The sequence below is a fragment of the Anarrhichthys ocellatus genome, unplaced genomic scaffold (assembly GCF_004355925.1).
Source record: "Anarrhichthys ocellatus isolate YVR2014 unplaced genomic scaffold, GSC_Weel_1.0 scaffold5, whole genome shotgun sequence".
NCBI classification, from domain to species: domain Eukaryota; kingdom Metazoa; phylum Chordata; class Actinopteri; order Perciformes; family Anarhichadidae; genus Anarrhichthys; species Anarrhichthys ocellatus.
Genome location: NW_022280035.1, coordinates 4,993,773 through 5,011,517, shown reverse-complemented (window position 1 = coordinate 5,011,517; position 17,745 = coordinate 4,993,773). Strand labels below are relative to the sequence as shown.

General features: G+C 42.0%; 1 protein-coding gene across 9 annotated transcripts in view; it reads left to right on the top strand.

Moving 5' to 3' along the window:
• The first annotated feature begins 2,979 nt into the window (after positions 1-2,979).
• The window catches only part of LOC116381986 (rap1 GTPase-activating protein 1-like), a 38,675-nt gene continuing 23,909 nt past the window's right edge, over positions 2,980-17,745 (top strand). For 3 of the 9 annotated variants that reach the window (XM_031844602.1, XM_031844595.1, XM_031844603.1), the window contains exons 1-2: positions 2,982-3,135; positions 14,712-14,747. In XM_031844602.1, coding sequence (XP_031700462.1) covers positions 3,092-3,135; positions 14,712-14,747 — 80 coding nt within the window. In that variant the 5' untranslated portion in view covers positions 2,982-3,091. The other 6 variants (XM_031844596.1, XM_031844593.1, XM_031844597.1 and 3 more) reach the window with 5 other exon arrangements.

Sequence of the window (17,745 nt, the reverse complement as noted above, 5' to 3'; positions counted from 1 at the left end):
TTGTATTTGATTTATGTTTGTTCAGCCTCAAACACATTGAACCTCTGACACATAGAAAACTAGATTTCTTTCTAAAAGCACTGAATGATAAATTACGATGCACATCCTTAACAAAGGCCTTTGCACAAGTTGCCTGTTTAATCAACGTCTGCTTCTCTTTGGCCCAACGCTCATTTATTCCGCAGGAGCAAATTTCCTGCCCCATGAAACCCGAGCTGAGGGTGAATGAATGGACTTTGCCTCGGCTCTGTCCACTCCTTGAATATCACACACCAACTCTGCTTCCACGGCTGCCCTTTCCACACTGGAAATAAATGATTGAGTTCATGGGACATTAGCTTCCCATTCACAGATTCAAGTGGGAGGAGACGTCCCCCATGTGTTTACACCTGTAGAAATGATGGCTTGTATCAGTGTTGATTTCTGGCAGAACAATATGGTGTTTTCTTTTTGTCTGGGTTGGTGTTTTGTTGGTGTTGCAGTATCAGTAGTTTCTGTGAGTTTTGACGACATGGATATCGGGGAGGGATCTCCATTTCTTTTGTCCTCTCGAGGGTCTTCCTGCCCGTCCACTTCCTTTAAGACAAAAAAGGAGCCAGAGCTGGGAGCTCGGAGGACTGGGCTTTGTTCCCGACGTGATGTGATTAAAAGCCTCTGCCTGTCTCGGCTGCACCCATTCAGATGCCTCGCACGCCACAGCTGCTTTAGTTAATTGAATTGTCAGGAAAGCAGACAGGACTCTGAAGGTAGCACCAAGCGTGAAGTGCCAAATCAATAGGTACTGAAAGTTGGGGAGTGGCGGTGCCAAGGATGGAAACAACAGCTGGTTGTTTGTTGGAATCAAGCAAGTGTTTTTTGACTGTTTCAGCTGATCAAACGTAACTGAGCTGATAGTGTTGGATAAGAAAACAAATATTTCTCCTTTTAAAACACAGTCACAAACAACTTTAAATGTAGTTTTCAAATTCTTAATCAGTCTCCTACTACTCCTTTCCTTGCATTTGTTTGTACTTATTCATTGAGTATGGATTCTAGATAACTACCACTATGTAGCATTATTTATAGGTAGATGTGAACTGTACAATCATTTATATTTAAAGATTATATGTTGTTTTATTCTATTGTTTTTTTATTACATTTGGTCAGGGACAGCATAGGACGGCTAACACCAACTTATTTACAGTTCCTTTTTCCCGTTGACATATAAGTTTTGTCACTGTCAAATAAAATAATAAGATAGATAAAACACAGAGTCTACAGCCACGCTAGCAACTCTGTGAGGCTGTACTGATGAACAGCAGCGTTTTTAGCTATTTGCTAACAAGCTCACAGTGTTGACGTTTAATACTATGTGTCCCCATCTGAGTTTACTGTGTTAGCGTGCTAACATTTGCTTGTTTGCACCAAACACAAAGCGCAGCAGAGGCTGGACAAATCAAAAAAAATTGACGTATCGATGGTTAAGGTGTCACCAAAGTCATTACAATTCATTCTGAGGGGAGCATGAATGTCTGTACCAATTGTGATGGCAAAAGTTGTTGAGACATTTCAAAACTACAAATGTCACGTTAGAGGAAAAGTCAGGGATTGCCAAATTCAGTTGGCTTCATCCTCTAGAAACCATGAATGTCTGTACTATACTTCATGGCAATCCACACAATAACGTAGACATTTTTCAAATATGGTGGACCGACTGACAATAGCATCTGTAGACCCACTTGCATAAATCGTCAAAAATGTCAAATCAATAATCGCTGCGATAAATGAAGCCTCTTTCAGCCAAAGATCTGTCTAATTAGATCCACATGGCCAAGAGACAAAGTGAGGTCTATCACCAACACAGTCAGCCAAGTACTAGGACGCTGTGTTGAAATATTTTTAGAAAACTGCAGTCTCAGAGGAAAGGGATGATGTAATTGTGGGGAGATGATGTAATTCACTATCAGTGTGATTGTGCTTGTTTGGTGGGTGCATTGATTAATTAAGTGCTCAGTCACTTCTAGTGCATTGCTATTAATGTGATGAAGACATCATTGATCCTCGGAGAGATTAAGGTCCTGGATTGGTGAGGTTGTTTTTATTCATGATTTAGGGTCAAATCAATGTTGTCACCTAAAACTGTGCTCTTCCCATCGGACACAGCTGACTCCTGCCCAACACTGAGTCTGTGTCATTCGACATACTGCAAATGCTTTGGGAGTGAAATGTCTATCAGATAGCTGGCTGATGCGATAGACTACAATCCTTCTTTATTCAATAATTCATGCTGCCCTAATGTTGTTTATCAAATTCAACAGCCTGCTATAAAGAAAGTCTCTGTGTCCAGACATTTGCTCAGTTTAATCAATGTGGCAATTACTAATGCAGGACAACTCTGCCCTCCATTCACTCCACTTCTGTGTGCATACCAGCAGTGATGGGTTTACAGATTAGAAATGAGTTCACAAAGGTCATCATCACCTACAGTATGCAGGAGTGGAGCATGGGGCAAGGCTTTATGATGAGGAGATTTGTGAAGAATGATGATCTGTTTGTCTACACCCTGTTTAACCAGCTGTCCTCCAGACAGGGATAGGCAGTGTTGCAAGACTTGTTCTAAGCAATCTCTCACAATGCTAAGTACTCCTCCTATGTTTTGCTTGTAGCCGTTTTAAAGAAAGAATCCAGGTAACCAACAGTTTTGTCACCTGTGCCTCTGCTGCAGGGATTACAGTACATGTTGGGATACAAAACAACAACAACCTGCCATTGTGTTCCCTGTGATCTTGATGCACGAGAGAGAGAAGATGTAGCCTGTACGTTAGAAAGGCTGCCACTACACTCCTGGTTCCCTGGGAGACTGGCATGGTCAGCAGCACCCCACACTCCTCCCCCCTTCCTCCCTCATCCTCTTCTCCCCCTGCTCGTGAAGGAGGCGTGTGTGCAAGGAAGAGGCAGGGCAAGTTAGCCGACGCTGCGGGAGTGAAACTCAGACGGCAGGCGAAGCATACAAACACACACATACACACACGTGCTCAGTCAGCGCAAGTGACACAAGTGCTGGCTCCATTCAGCAGTGAGTTGACAGACTCGCTGCTCTCCGTTAGCCGGCATGCCGCAGAGGAAGAGGAGTTTCACTTTTGGAGCCTATGGAGGGTGAGAATGAATATCTTTATAATTGACTGAACCTCTCCACAACACACAGTTCTCATTGGTGTGATTGTAATTGTGTGTGTGTCAATTTATCTGTCTCCCCATTTGATGACTGTGCAGATTCAGTGTCTGTATTTGTGATCCATTTGCACTTGAATGTCATCGTATTGATGATATCAGCTTTTGTCTGAAGTATGTCTGTTCTCAGTTTTGGGGCTTTCTATCATAGATTGGACGTAATGATACAGATGTTTCTGTTTGAGGTTACGGGTTATATTCTGTGCAGTAATGGTGAGGCGTCAGCTGTAGAAGCAAAAAACAACAGAGAGAAAAGTAAAAGTCCCAACAGAGATGAAGGTGGGATGGATGTGATTTGTATGTTGTCAGTAGGCACTTATGTCCCCAGTGTTTTTACGACACCCACTTCAGACTTTACAGGGTACTGGACAGTAGACGCACAGTCAGCAAAGAGCTGAAAAAGGTGAACAGGTGCCCCAATGGAACTGCATGCCTGACTGCCTTTAGTCAAGGATAAGGTTTGTGTACATCTACATTATTGTGTAAGCATGTGTTGAAGATAGCCTCACTAATGGAGACACTAATACAAACGAGGTAGAAGGTAGAAAGCTCTTGCAGATGAATTGTTTTACAGGTCACTTGTTTTGGTAATAATCTCCTAGAAAGTTTCCTGGAAAGAACCATATAATTGGGTACTAATCGTATGGAAAATATAGACAGTTTTTAATTGATACTCTTGCAATTCATTGTCTTCAGCTAGTTGAGAGTCAACTTGAGTCAGCGGCCATGAGTTTAAGCCGTTACCGACTGATGCTTCTGGTGCCCGATGTGTTGTGTGACGCACCGTCCGCCTGGGCAATTTTTCTTACATCGGCCATTGGCTATGTTGGTGTTACCGCTTAAGATAGCAGTTGCTTTTCCTCGGTTTCGGGGGCATGATAACTAGTAGCCGTGTCATCCACTATGTGAGAGGAAGCCCTCAAAGGGTTCCATAGAAAAGCTCAGGGAACTGTCCACTTCTCTTTAACTTTTCTGGTGGGGCAGTTAACCAGACTTAAATTTGGTTAGTCTTTATCATTGTAAAGTCTTTTATCTTGTAAAAGCGGGAAATACTTGAAAGCATTTCTGATAAAGCATAAATCTTACCTTTGTGTTGCTTGTAGAAGTTTGTTTCAAGTATAGAAAGAATGAATACAATCATCGTTGCCCCTTGTTGGGTGTGGGGGGAACTGTTGTTCCCGCCAACCATTAAGCAGCAGTGAGTGTTCACCAGCCCTGGGCCTTAAGGAGTCAGTAATGAGCCCATTATTGCTTGGCGCACCACAATAAGGTGAAACAAACGCTGCAGCAGAAAACTTTCTTGGACAAGCGAAACAAAGCTGAGATTTATGCTTTGTGGGAAGTGTTTTCAAACAGTATTTTCTTGCTTTTACAAGATAAAAGACATCAAGCACAAAGACTAACTGGTTGTCTTGGAAAATATACGTTTGGTTAACTGCCCCACCTCTGTTAAAGAGCAGAGCGCTCTGAGCTTGAGACAGTGGAGAACATGGTATATACAAGTATCACCAATTCAAAGGTCACAGAACTTACATCATTCTTTCATTTATCGTTAAGTGCTAGGACCTGTCTACTCCATTAGATGCCCCGTAGTGGCATTTCAATTGGTACTCTTCTAATTGATTCATTCCAATCATTTGCTTGTGTACTCCAGAGAGTCCTTCAGCCAGTGCACAGCATATATAAAGCAAAAATACTTGCTGTTCTGTTTTCTGTAAGGCAGCGGCCTTGAATGACTTGGCATTTCGATAGGTCAGTCTGACTGCTGACATCAGTGAGTGGTCTGTAATACACTCTGCCCCCTGCATCCCATTGGTATTCAGTGAAGGAAACGCAGCCCCCCTGTTCTCTCTCTTTCTCTGGCGCAGCATGCTCAATATTTTGGCATCAAATATTAATGGAGCTGCCACTTAATTAGAGTAGTTACAGTATGTGTTAGGTTTTTGTTTGACTTTGGGTAGGTAATAGCCCTGTCCTGTTTTTTTTAAATACAGGACTTCTTTTTTACAGGATACTGTAATTTGAAACGTTCCTCATTCAAGTGTGACCATGATGTTGCAAAATTGAGTTTTCATATCCTTTTATTTTTTTTATCCTTTGGATTCGCTCTTACATGCCTGTTCTATGTCACATGAGGTCCCCTGTAGCTACGATACAGTATGTATTTGTTTGTCTATAGTCAGCTCTGTAGCTCACAGTGGCTGTCTCCTCATCAACTATTGAATCATGAAATTAACAAAGACCTATTGCTTGTGTTAGTGTCACATAGAAACATTGGAACATTGGAAAAATGTGTGTCAATCCTGTTCAAAATCAACCGAGTGGAAAGTCTCACATTGTTTTTAAAATCTGAGCAAGCCTGAATTGTAACTCACATTCTCTGGTCAGCTGAGTTAGGAATGCCATTTCTTCAGAGTAACAAGACAACAAACTCTTCAGGGTGTTTTCCAAGTGTTAAACCGATTTATGATAGCATTGGGTGAACATGTTCAAGATTTATCTCACCAGTTTGTGGCTCCAACAAACAGCCAATACTTTTTCCTTTGATGAAAACCTGTGTTCAGTGCTGTTGTAAAAAACAAGAGGCTTCTATCTCGGTTTGTTTTTTGATTATCTAGCGTCTAAGGCTCATTGTATTAAGTGTTGTGCCACGGACAACAGGGAGACAAAAGAGAGAGGGCATTTTTGTTTGACAGCAGCAAATGTTTGCATGACAAAAGATGATTAGACCTCAACGCAGGGCTCCTTGAGAACAGGAGGCCACTCAAGTACCTTACCAAGGGCAGTGGTAAAACAAACAGGGGATGTAGAGCAACCAGAGGGCTCTTCATTGCCTACCCTGTTGGTCCACCTTGGATATCTACTTTGACATTCACATTTATATTCACAATGGCAAGCCATCCACGGAGAAGAATGGGGTGGAAAGGCACTGGGTGAGCTGCAGTTAATTATCTAATGCTCACAGGGCTACCAATTGTTACATTATTTTTGATCTGATAAGAATAAAAACATTTATATTATAGTCTTGTATTTTGTAAGTCCCACTGTGCCCCCATGCATTCAGATTGGCCTGCTTCAAAAAGGTGTGTTGCTGCAGTCATGCCAGACCTGTGTGAAACCAGAAGTCAGCCGTTGACTTATCTACGTTAAATACCTAACTTACATCAAAACCTAATTTGCGTAATAAGCATCCTTATGTTAACCCAAACCATGATCATTTCCTAAACCTGACCAAGTAGTTTTGTTTAAATTCTCAACATTCAACACATGTTTGAAACTGTGACGGTGCGTCCGCATATGACGAGTTGGTAATGAGAACGGAGTTAATTTACACACGAAAATCAAAAAATACATGATATGACATGCGAAATGTCCTTTAAAATGTTATGCCTTCACATGAGATCAAGTTGGTTTGCATGGGTGATAAGATTTAAAGGTTTTTATTTTTTAATGGAAATTAATACTATTTTCTGCACCTCTTCATCTAACCAATTCACCAGTAGTTGCACATTTTTCATTCCATTCTCTCTTCAGAAACAATTTGCCAAAAATATATCTTGATGTACACCAGATTTTATCGGACAAAACAGGTCACATTGAGTGAACAACCTAACAGTGTCAACAATAGATCACAGCCGCCGCTCCGCACTGCACTCATACGGCATTTACTGCTGATAACGCTGTCCTGACCGACGATGTCAACACGGAAGCATAGCGCCCACCCTCAAATTCACCCTCAGGTAAACACTGTTAACTTTGTCAGCACTGTCACTGTTGCTTCCACCGTTAGCGCTGTTAGCACTGTTAGCTGCAAGCCGCTGGCTCAGCTGTCGTCAGGTTGAAAGCTGTTTGGAGGCACTATTTATACTCTGAATTTTGAATTACTTTCCTTAAACTGTATCTTAACACAGTAATGGACTTCATTAGGAGAGCAATAAAACAAATGATCTGATCTGGAAAAAATGTATTAATAGGAAACAAGGAGTGAAAGTTCCAAACAAACTCCTATGTTAGGGGCTACAAAACATTACAGTATAAAAACAAATCTTGTGTTCTTGGGGTCCACACATTAACATAAAATAACATTAAAATGAAACTAAACTGATAAAATATACTCGTACTAATCATCACAACAGAAAACATGTGATTTGTGTTTGGTGGATGTGATAGATATCGCAGTGCCTACTAGCAGTAAGCATAGCTGTGGTACCAGCATGTGTGTGTGTTTTCATACACACTGCGTCCTACTGTACTGTAGCTAAATGAGGACATTGAACCACTTTACGCTCATTTCTCTCTCAATGGATACATTCAGTACAGTATCCAGTCTAGATCTGGTCATGTGGTGTTTGACAATGCTTCTTGTTACTACCCTGAGCGTTATGTATAAAGATATTGTTTAGAATTACTCCAAACCTTTTGTGTCTCTCAGTGTATCTATTTTTGACAGTATCCAGTTATTGTCCTGAAGCATAATGGCTAAGTCTGATACTAGAATATGTGTTTACTGTATGTAGGTGTGAATTTGTGAAATACCTCATTCAAAGTAGACTGAATAGGCTCACGTGCTGTATTCATCCAGGCATCCAGCTGTCTTGTGTTTGCTGAATAAATGTCGGTCTGTCGGTTGTCACTTTGGTCCAGACTAAAAAGTCTAAAACAACTATTTGATGGATTCTCATAACATTTTGCCCAGACATTTATGGTCCCCAGAGGATGAATCTTACTGACACTGCTGACCCCCATTCATTTTTGTTTTTTTGTGAAATATTTTAAAAACAACAATGACAGTTGGATGGATTGCCATGATATTTTGTTGACACATTCAAGGTCGCTCAGGTTGAATTTTAATTGCTTTAATGATCCTGTAACTATTTGTGCAGAGTCATCATCAGGTACAATTGCATTTTCTCCAATACTTTGATTAATGACCAAATACCTGCAAAACTAATTCCCATGCAGGCTCAATTGTACATTCTGTCCAGTGCTAATTAGCAATTGTTAGCTTGCTACAATGCTAGTATGCTAAACTAAGATGGTGAACATGGTAAACATCATAGCTACAAAACATCAGCATGTAATTATTGTCACTGTGAACACGTTAGCATTTCTGCTACTGTAGTAACTCTAAAGTTCACTGGGATCATGTTATAGCAATAGTTTCACAACATCAGTTTATACTAAAAAGTCTCTAACTTGTGTTATATGTGGACTAACAGCAATGAGTTTATACTTGGGTATAAACTCTTTCTTGATAAGTATTACTGTCACAGGGTTATTACTTTAAGCGTCTTTACTGTCAGACAAAAGCTTGACAAACAGCGAGCATCTACAAAGTGAAATATCGAAAGCTGTATTAAACGACTGTTGTGATTGTTTAGGTATAGTCCCAGACCTTTGTAGATAATTTGGTTTGTGATGTGTTTGTCGCCATCTGGATTATTCAAAATTTAGAGTGCCTCTTCTATATTTCAGATATAGAATTAGAGCTTTTTAGTGAAGCAGATTTGGTAGCAGAACAACAAACGTGTTTGCTTTAAGCTGGATTTCCTCCGGGCTGACTCCTCAACCTAGTCTGGTGACCTACATGCCATGAGCAGTGTTGCTGAGTTGATATATATACCGCAGGCCTCAGCTAATTCCTGAAGTGAAGAAAGTGTTTAAAAGTTTTGCAGGGAAGAAATTAGGAAATTTGGAGTTGCGCTTAAAGTCAGATTAAGTTAAATGAACTAGCTGACACGGTGATGGCCGAGGGTTTCTTGGGCCCGCCCTGAGCCTTCCCATCCCTCGCTGATATTTGGTGGTTGTTACTTAGTTGAGAGCATGAAAAACAGTTGTCAGTATTTGGCCACAACCTCCTGAGCTGTAATTCCTAAAATGCGCTTGTTCATCTCGTCTTTCTTTCAATCAAAACTAGGCAACACAAACTGTTTTCACTGTGAAATTTGAATGTGCAAATATGACTCATAGCCCACAAATGCATTAGTGCAGGCGCATCTTTTATAGCCTACTTTTGTACACTCCACCGGTCTCTCTGTTTTCAGCTCTGCTCCTTCGTCTCTTTCCATCGGTCTCTATGTCTCTCAGGGATGAGTTAAGTTTCAATATGATTGGAAAATTGGTAATTGAATGATTGTCGGAAATATGACAGATTTATTGAGCGACTCTTTTGAGTGAAAAAGAATAGGCTGACATTGTAATTATTATTAGATGTACAAAGTCTGTACTTCTAACCAAACGTCCAGATAAATTGATAGATCTTATAGGGACTGATCTACAGTATTTTCAGTTTTCTTGTCCCTTATCTGAAAACAACCTTATTTTCTGTTATCAGACAGCTCAGATAGCCCTTCTATTGCTTGTAGCAAGATGTCAGAAATGTTCAATATTTGAGTGTAGGCATGTATTAGCAGCTTACAGAGCCTCTTCATTTTCACAATCTTGGACAAATTTAGCTTTATCTATCCCAGCATGTTAATATGAGGTCTCAGTTCATGGGTATCACGTTTTATACCCGAGGGTACGTAATATGATCAATTTCCTGTATTGGTTTTGGTATTTCAGTTTGGAGCCTTTATCCAATAATCTCGACACACCCTGGTTGATTTCATTTTATGGGAATTCCATGAAACCTGAGAATGGGTGAGCAGCAAAGGATGAGATTTAGAGAATGTTATTCTTAGTGATGCAGTTCATATGAAAACAGCTTTCCTCTCCGCTTCTCAAGAGCAGAGCCGACAGCCCATAAGTATTATGGCTTTTCTACCAAGGACCAGTATGCATTTCACTTAAGACGGAGGTCTGATTTATCTGCACACACGTGTGTCTGTCAGGCTCAGTGAAATCAACACTGGTGGTAGATTTGAGCTAGAACAGCACCACAAAATCCATTTCAATGTCAGTATGTGTCACGTGGAGACCTGGGGTTGAAAATGACGAGCGATCTTCTGCATTGAGGGGAATCGGGCGACGTCCTACTGTAACAACACCACTTGATTCGTGACTCCACAGTACAGTGAACAACCAAACCCCACAGGGCCAGTTTCCTCTCACTTACACAGTTTTCTGAGAAGGAGGAAGCCTTCAGCTTTCATTTATCTTTTTGAGAATTTCTCACAACAAAAGAAGAAGTGCAAACATTTTTTTCTTAAACTTTTGGTATAGAACCAATATCACAATATGTCACAATATCTTTTTTGAGGAGCAGGGGACAGATATTTACACAATATCATCATGTGTGTTATTAACATGATATCAATATTTCATTTTCTAAATATCACAATCGTCAATAGCTGTATATTGCAACACCATTGTTGTCTTGTTTTGTGCTATAACTCCAAGCAAACTTGCTCTCACAAGTTCAAAACTATTCTGGGCTGTGTTGTCTGTGCGGCGTGTAGTGTGGTGCACGCTGTCTGTTGTGATCATAGCTTTTACATATGATGTACTCTCGCCCCTCAGCTGTGCCTTTGTGGTACAATCTGTCAGTATCTGCTAGCCGTGGCCTGTCTTGCTTATCATGGGCTCCTTATCGGTCAAAGGCATGTGTTTGAAAAAGGTGGGGCCCTTTACAACCATCTTCTCGATCTGCGTGTTGTTTCTGCGCCAAAATAGGATTTCACGGGCTCTCTGTATTATGCTCATTCCTTGCCAATGTGACCTGCATGTATTCAGGGCAACATCTCTGCCAACACTGAGGTATGGATGAGGATTTTCTCACCCTTGGAAATGATGTCATTCATCTGTGAAAATTCATCTTGATAGATCCAGTATTTTGCTATGGTCTAAGGGCACATTCTTTTCTTCTCAAGACATCCTTCCTTGATCATCTTTCTCAGTAACATGAGCTGCTGTGTGTCTCTTTCAGCTTAGTGTCACTGACAGGTAAGATGCTGTATACTGTGTGTACCTGCATGTCCATGCCTGCTCTGAGGCTGTCGTCCTAGACAGACAGTGACTTCCTGGAGAGAGTATCTGCAACAGAAAGGCCCTTTACTGGGGTCAAAATATGTTAGGACTGGACCTCTCGTGGGATTATCCCTTTCATTTTTTTGAATGCTTCGTCATGTTGTGCATCTCATATGAACTCACTAGACTCTTTTAACAGGTGATGCATAGGTGCGTTGAGAGAAAACTTCGACATATAGTTAACCATGCCATGGATTGTTTCTAGCTCACTTTGGTCTTTGGGTGGCTCCGTGTCTCTCACGGCTGAAATCTTGGCTGGATCAGGCTTGATTCTGTCTTTAGTGATACGGTGCCCAAAATAGTTGATCTCGTTGGCACAGATGATCTCATTGTGCTCTTCTCTGGGTTAAGCCTAAATCCTTGCTCTCTGGAGCGCTGCAGCATGGCACGGAGGTTTTTTGGCAAGGCCATCCTTTTTTCTGCCGTAGATGACGACATCATCGACTATCTCTGTGAGGCCCTGTAGACCTTTAAGTCTCTCTGACTTGTTTTGAGCAGGTATTTGTCCAAAAGGTAGGGGAATGAATCAGTACCATCCGACCACTGTGTTGAATGTGGTCAACTTGGATGACTCCTCCGTGAGCTTTATAGCTCAGAAACCTGATATTGCATCGAGGCTCCTGCTAACTTGCATGTGATATAGTTTAGGGTAAAGGTTATTGTGGCCACTTGTTTACCTTGTCCAAGTATTTGGGGTCAAGGCACACTCTCAGCTTGCCTGTGCGTGGCCCTTCTGCTGCTACCATCGAATTGACCTATTGGTTCTGGGATTTCCACAATGGTCTCTTGTTTATTAATGTCCTGTCGCTCCTCTTTTAGGCGGCTTTGCAGGGTGACGGGAACATGCCTCGGCAGGTGGACCATAGGTATTGCATTGGGGTTTATGTGAATTGTGCACTCACCAACCACTTCCAAGAAACCGTCTTGTTCCTGTGAAGCCATCTGCAAGCTCATCCATGATTGCTTCCTCAGATGCACCGGCTACGGACAATATGAGTTTAATGAGGCAAAAGTCAAGGCACGCTTTCCATCCTTGCATTGGGGGTGAATGTGTATCAATGACCTGGAGCTTCACATTAATTGAATGTTCTTATACTGGCATCTAATGTTGCACTTGCCTCTGACAACCAGTTGCTCACCAGCATAGTCATAGATTGGGCGAGATGAGGGCTGTAGTTTGTACTGTTGCCAAACCTTCTGAAAACACGTGTGGGAATGACATTAGCAGTGTCTAACTTGGACCAATTTGCACATCTGCAAAGGCATGCTCTGTATCATTCAGGCATGTGTCACTGCATCAATAATCAAATCCTCATTGTCTGCATTTTTGTCTGGCTCATTTTCATTCACTGTGCACATACTCCTTTTCCTTGTCTTGAACAACAGACCTTTGCAAAATGGTTCCAATTGTTGCATATCTTGCACTGCTTTCCTTTGACTGGGCAGCTGTCTTTTACTCCATGAGCCTTATTCCCTCAGTAGTAACATATTTCATGGCACTCTCTGTCTCCCCCTGTCCTGAAGACGTCATCAGGTTTTCTTTTTCTCCTGTCTTTGCCGGAAAATGCGGGCGACTGATGCCGCCAGCTATAGCTTTAGGCTGTGCTTGTGCTATTACATGAGACCTTTCAATGTCTATTGTTCTACGTGAATGAATCCTGAAAACCACTCGGTCTCTCATCATCTCTTCACTGTTAGCATGATTACAGTCTATCACAAGCTGTCTTAAATCTGTCATACACCGTTCAAAGGGCTCACTGTATTTTTTTGTTGAATTTGCAATGAGCAAATATAACTTTTGTCTTCGGCATGACGTACGCTTCAAAGCAATCACAGTACAATTCCAGTGTCTTACTTTCATCCGCCGTATTTGTCCATGTGTTATAGACATCCCGGCCTTTGACCCAGAGGAGTAGATAGGGGTGTTTTTCATCCTCAGCTTTCCTCTCGAATGGACCAGAAAACATTAAGTTTAAAGTTTCCCCACACACCTACAATTGTGGGTTGTATTCATACAATCTAACATTGCAGCAGAAGTCGTTCCGCACTAAACTGAGTGCACCTTTCTACTGTTGAATGAATGGTGAACATGATAAACGTTATACCAGTTAAACATCAGCATCTTAACATTGTCATTGGGAGTATGTTAGCTTTCTTTCGCTATCACTTAGCTCAGAGCACAGCCTCCCAAAGCTACTAACATGCCACTCTCAGTCTTATTTCTGATACAGCAAGCGTGGCTTTAGGAAACACAGGGGTGGACAGCAGTCAGTAGCTTTGGCATGAAGGATGAAGCCAAATATATACTGTCATAGGAGATCGGGTCAGCAGCAAGGGAAGAAAACGACGTGAAATCAACCTAACAGCTCCGGGATTATTTCTGGCATGTATTGCCTTTGTGTTCTTTGGTGGTGTATCATCCTTTGAATTTCTGAAGGGTGAATTTACTGCAACGCAGGCAGCTGCAGGAGCCCTGACAGACATACTAAACATTCCCTTTTCCCTGTGTTACCACCACCACCAGCTATCACAAGAGACCCGCAGCCATGAGTCATTAGCTTGGTCATAGTTCAACAGTTATCAGTACAAAATGTCCACTTTGTTGTTGCCGGTAAAGTCAAGTACTGCATCCCAAGAGAAGTTAGTGTGTGTTTATGATAGTGATGTTTTGTGATTAGAACCAGAGAAAAGGTGTTTATTCCTTTTTGTGTGTCAGATTGTTTAAAGTCCTGACTTATGGACTTAAATATCGTGATACATGTCTCTCTGGTTGATGAGCAGAGGGAATTGTTTATGAATTACACCTGTCAGACATGAGGTTTCTCATGCACACACGGTGCCATCTATTGGCAGAAACGGTGCTCTGCATCCTAACCTGAGCAGTTTCTAACGTTGCATCATCTGGTTATTGTTTGAGGGGATTACTGCACAAATCTGTTGATAGAGCGACGTAAGGACAGATGATAGTTTATTCTTGACTGACACTGAGTAATGAGCCTCATAGTGCGATTTCAAAACAGGACAAGACCCATTTTGTCTCAAGAAACACCGAGCTCGTAATCATCCTTTCATCCTCGGAGATGTTACTTCAACAGATGGCAGGAGTTATTTCAGTATAACCCAGCCCACTGCATAACCAACCTCTCTCAGTTCAGTGGACTTCTTATAAGTGGAACGGATGGTACACTATCCCTCTGTACTTTTCACACTTAAATTAGTCCGGGTAAACTTAGATAGATGCATGCTGGCAAGAGCATGGAAACTATCAGTGAGTGTCGGACTCAGTTATATGCCATCTGGTGCTAATGTATTCTAATTTGTCACGTCTTTCTTACTTAGAGAAAGTAGAACTTTTTTTAAAAATATAAGTATAGCTGACTTCCTCTCCTTGTTGTTTTCATAGGTTCATAGCAGGTCATTTTTTGTTGTTTGTGACACAGATTAACCCTAAACAAAGAGAACCAGAATGTCATGGAATTCAATTTAACTTAGTATTGTTTATAACAGATGTATGTTTCTTGTTTTTATTTTAGAGTTGACAAGACATTCTCCAAGGCCAGAATCTCATGGTGAGTTTTTCTTCTTTTTTTAATAAATGTGTTGTGACAGCATTTTGAGACAATGACAATTTGTCATCTATCTTAGTCATGCAACTTTAAAATTTTGACAAACAATCACAATGGATTGCAATTCTTAAAGTTCTCTGAAATTGTGTTTATTATCACTGACGCAGACCGGCCTTGTATGTTTTAAATGTGTGAATCAGTCGACCGAGTAGAGTGACAGTAAGATGAATGAGCCAGTAAAAAGGTAGAGCAGACGGGGAAACAGATACTCAGTCTGTACTGCTATCTCTGCAGTGCTGGCAGTGCTGGAATGCTGCCGCGAGTGGCACGTGGAGGCTGGCAGGGAGCTGAGCGTGCACGCCGCTTGCCACTGCAGATAGACCACTTCATTCCTGAATGCTTTAGGTGTGGCGGCACGAGTGGCCCTCAACCCCCTCTCTGTCTGACTGCAGCAGGTTAAACGGTGCCTCGCCGCAGTATCATCACTCCTTCCCTCTGGAATACAGAAACAGGAGGATCTCTCTTTCCAGCCAGGCCTGCATTACTCAGCAGTGGCTGGACTTGTGTGCAGGAACTGCAGTCTGGCCATCGGGCTTCCACTGCGTCAGACTGTAGCAGAACAGCTACACCGCACGGTAGAAAAGAAGAGGAGAAAGCACTGGATAATCTAAAAGAGGATACAAAACACCACAGGAATTGTGAACAAGGATTATAGGCGTGAAGAGGAGGAAGAAGGACAAAGGAAGTGAGTGGATGAGATGACATGACAGGAAGAGAAAGAAGAGAACGGTGTGATGGTGTCACAAAAAACATTTAGAGTTCAGCAGAGTTACACTTGGTCCTCTTCGCCTTGTTCCTTTGTCTGAGTCATGCTCTTCTTCAAAGCACAAAAGTGCTGAGTGAATTTGGAGGATCCTTCCCATTGTGATAATAGAACTTGAATTGTTTTACAAACTCATAAGTGTTCATACCCAGCAGGACACACCAATTTCTAACAAAAAAAACCTGTTGCGCTTTTAGAAAGGATTTTTCACTCTGATAAGCCTAAGGACGAAAATACCAATGCAACTACAGATACAAAAATAACTGAGAGCCAGAGTCAAGATCTTCCTCCAGGTTCTGTATGTTGGACAGGAAGCGACTAGAAATTAGAGCGGTTAGTTAAATCCTTCGACTGCAAAACTGTAACAGCACAACCCAGCAAAATGCCGTGCTCACCTTTCCGAATTGGAAGGCCAAGAAAATTCTGGTGAGTTTTTATTTTTTTTTAACCTGCCTGAAGATAGTTTTGGTGATAACCGCACGTGCTCTTCAGGGGAGACCTGTAATTGGTTGTAATCCTGTTTTGCTAAGCTCCCCTGATTGCAGCAAATGGGAGAGGAGGGTTAGTGTGGATGATGGCTATACTGGGATGTTGTATAAGAGCCTCTCCGTTTCTCTCTCTCGTACACACATACGTACAGATATCCGGACACAAAGTGCACTCTGCCTCTCTGTCCCTGGAGCATGATGGATTATCGTGGCAGGTTGTCCGTTGTATAACTTCCTGTCCATTCTTTAAAACAACTTTGCCACTGATCCCACTGTCTCATCCATGCTTCAGATCACCGGACCTTTAGCAGGGAAAGTCTGCCACCCTCCGGTGCTACTTTTGCTGGCAATTCATCCAAGACGGTGAATAACTTGAAATCATTTCAGACATCAATTATTATTCAAAGCAAAGTATTCATATGTTTCAAATGATGTTTGGAGGGCATCTTTAAGTTTGAGCAGAAGAGTACAGCAGTGTTTGATAGTTGTGTTGGTTTTGGTTTCCCTGTTGTCTGCCCTCCAGTGGTAAAAAGTGCAGTCTGCAGTCGTCCTATTATTATTGGTTAAAATGATATTAATGATGAATTGGTCCTCCAGACGGATAAACGTCAGAAGAGACTTTTCGTCATGAGAACGTTATGACAGGTGTATCATTTGTTTTTAGAGGGATCAAATATCTATTGTCTTGCTCAGTGGGTTGTGACATTCCAAAAACAGGTTATTTTAACTCGCTATTTATTCCAAATTGTGTGATGCAATATGCCGTTCTATTTTTATGATGCTTTCTAAATTCTAGGCCTATTTCATCCTTTGTGTCCCGTTTCTGCCCAAAATCACTTAAGAGGCGTCACTGTACACACTCCGCTGTTTGTGTTCACTGATTTCCCATGAGATGTCACTCTGCATCATCCTCTGCACATGCGCCTGCCGCTGCGCCGCGAAGCCGGGCCGGGTGTCAGTTTGCTTGTGCACGCTCATCTGTGTGTGTCAAGCTGAGTTGTCTGGAAGAGAGGACCTAGTGGGAGAACAAACTGTCAAGCCAGATCACACTAGAATGTCTCTCTGTGAGTCTCCTGCTGTCCGACCAAATATAGCACCGAAGTGACAAGCTCGTCCCTGGTTCTACCCATCTCAATAATCCAAATCCTAACGTGTCATCCACCATGCAGCATCAGCACGAGATGTCTTAAAAAAACCATAGAGCTCCTATGACAGCCAGCTGTGGTAGGTTGAGATGAGTGCCGGGCAACTTTGACAGGACATTTCCCTTTTACTTTATCTGATTCTTGAAGCTTTTCAACGGCAAAGTTGTTCTGCCAGCTTGTTTAAGGTTCACGTCTTTGCCTCCAGACAGTCCCTTGCAGCTGCAGCATCTTCAGAAGACAGAGCTTCAGGCGTTGAAGAGACAGCAGAGGTCTTTATTCCTTGTGTTTGTGGATGGGAATATCCTAGAGCATACATTCGAGGATGGGTATATCCCTTGTGGAGCCTGTTGATTGACACCTGTCATTCTGAGGATGGTATGATAAGCCAGAGGACTTTCCATTCCCTGCTCTCCACCGTGAGCTACTGGCATTGAAAAGGCACATCTGCATGACTGTGATTTCCCCGGGGGCGGTGGGGGCGGGGGGGGGGGGGGGGGGGGGGTTATTATACCATCCTCAGAATGACAGGTGTCAATCAACAGGCT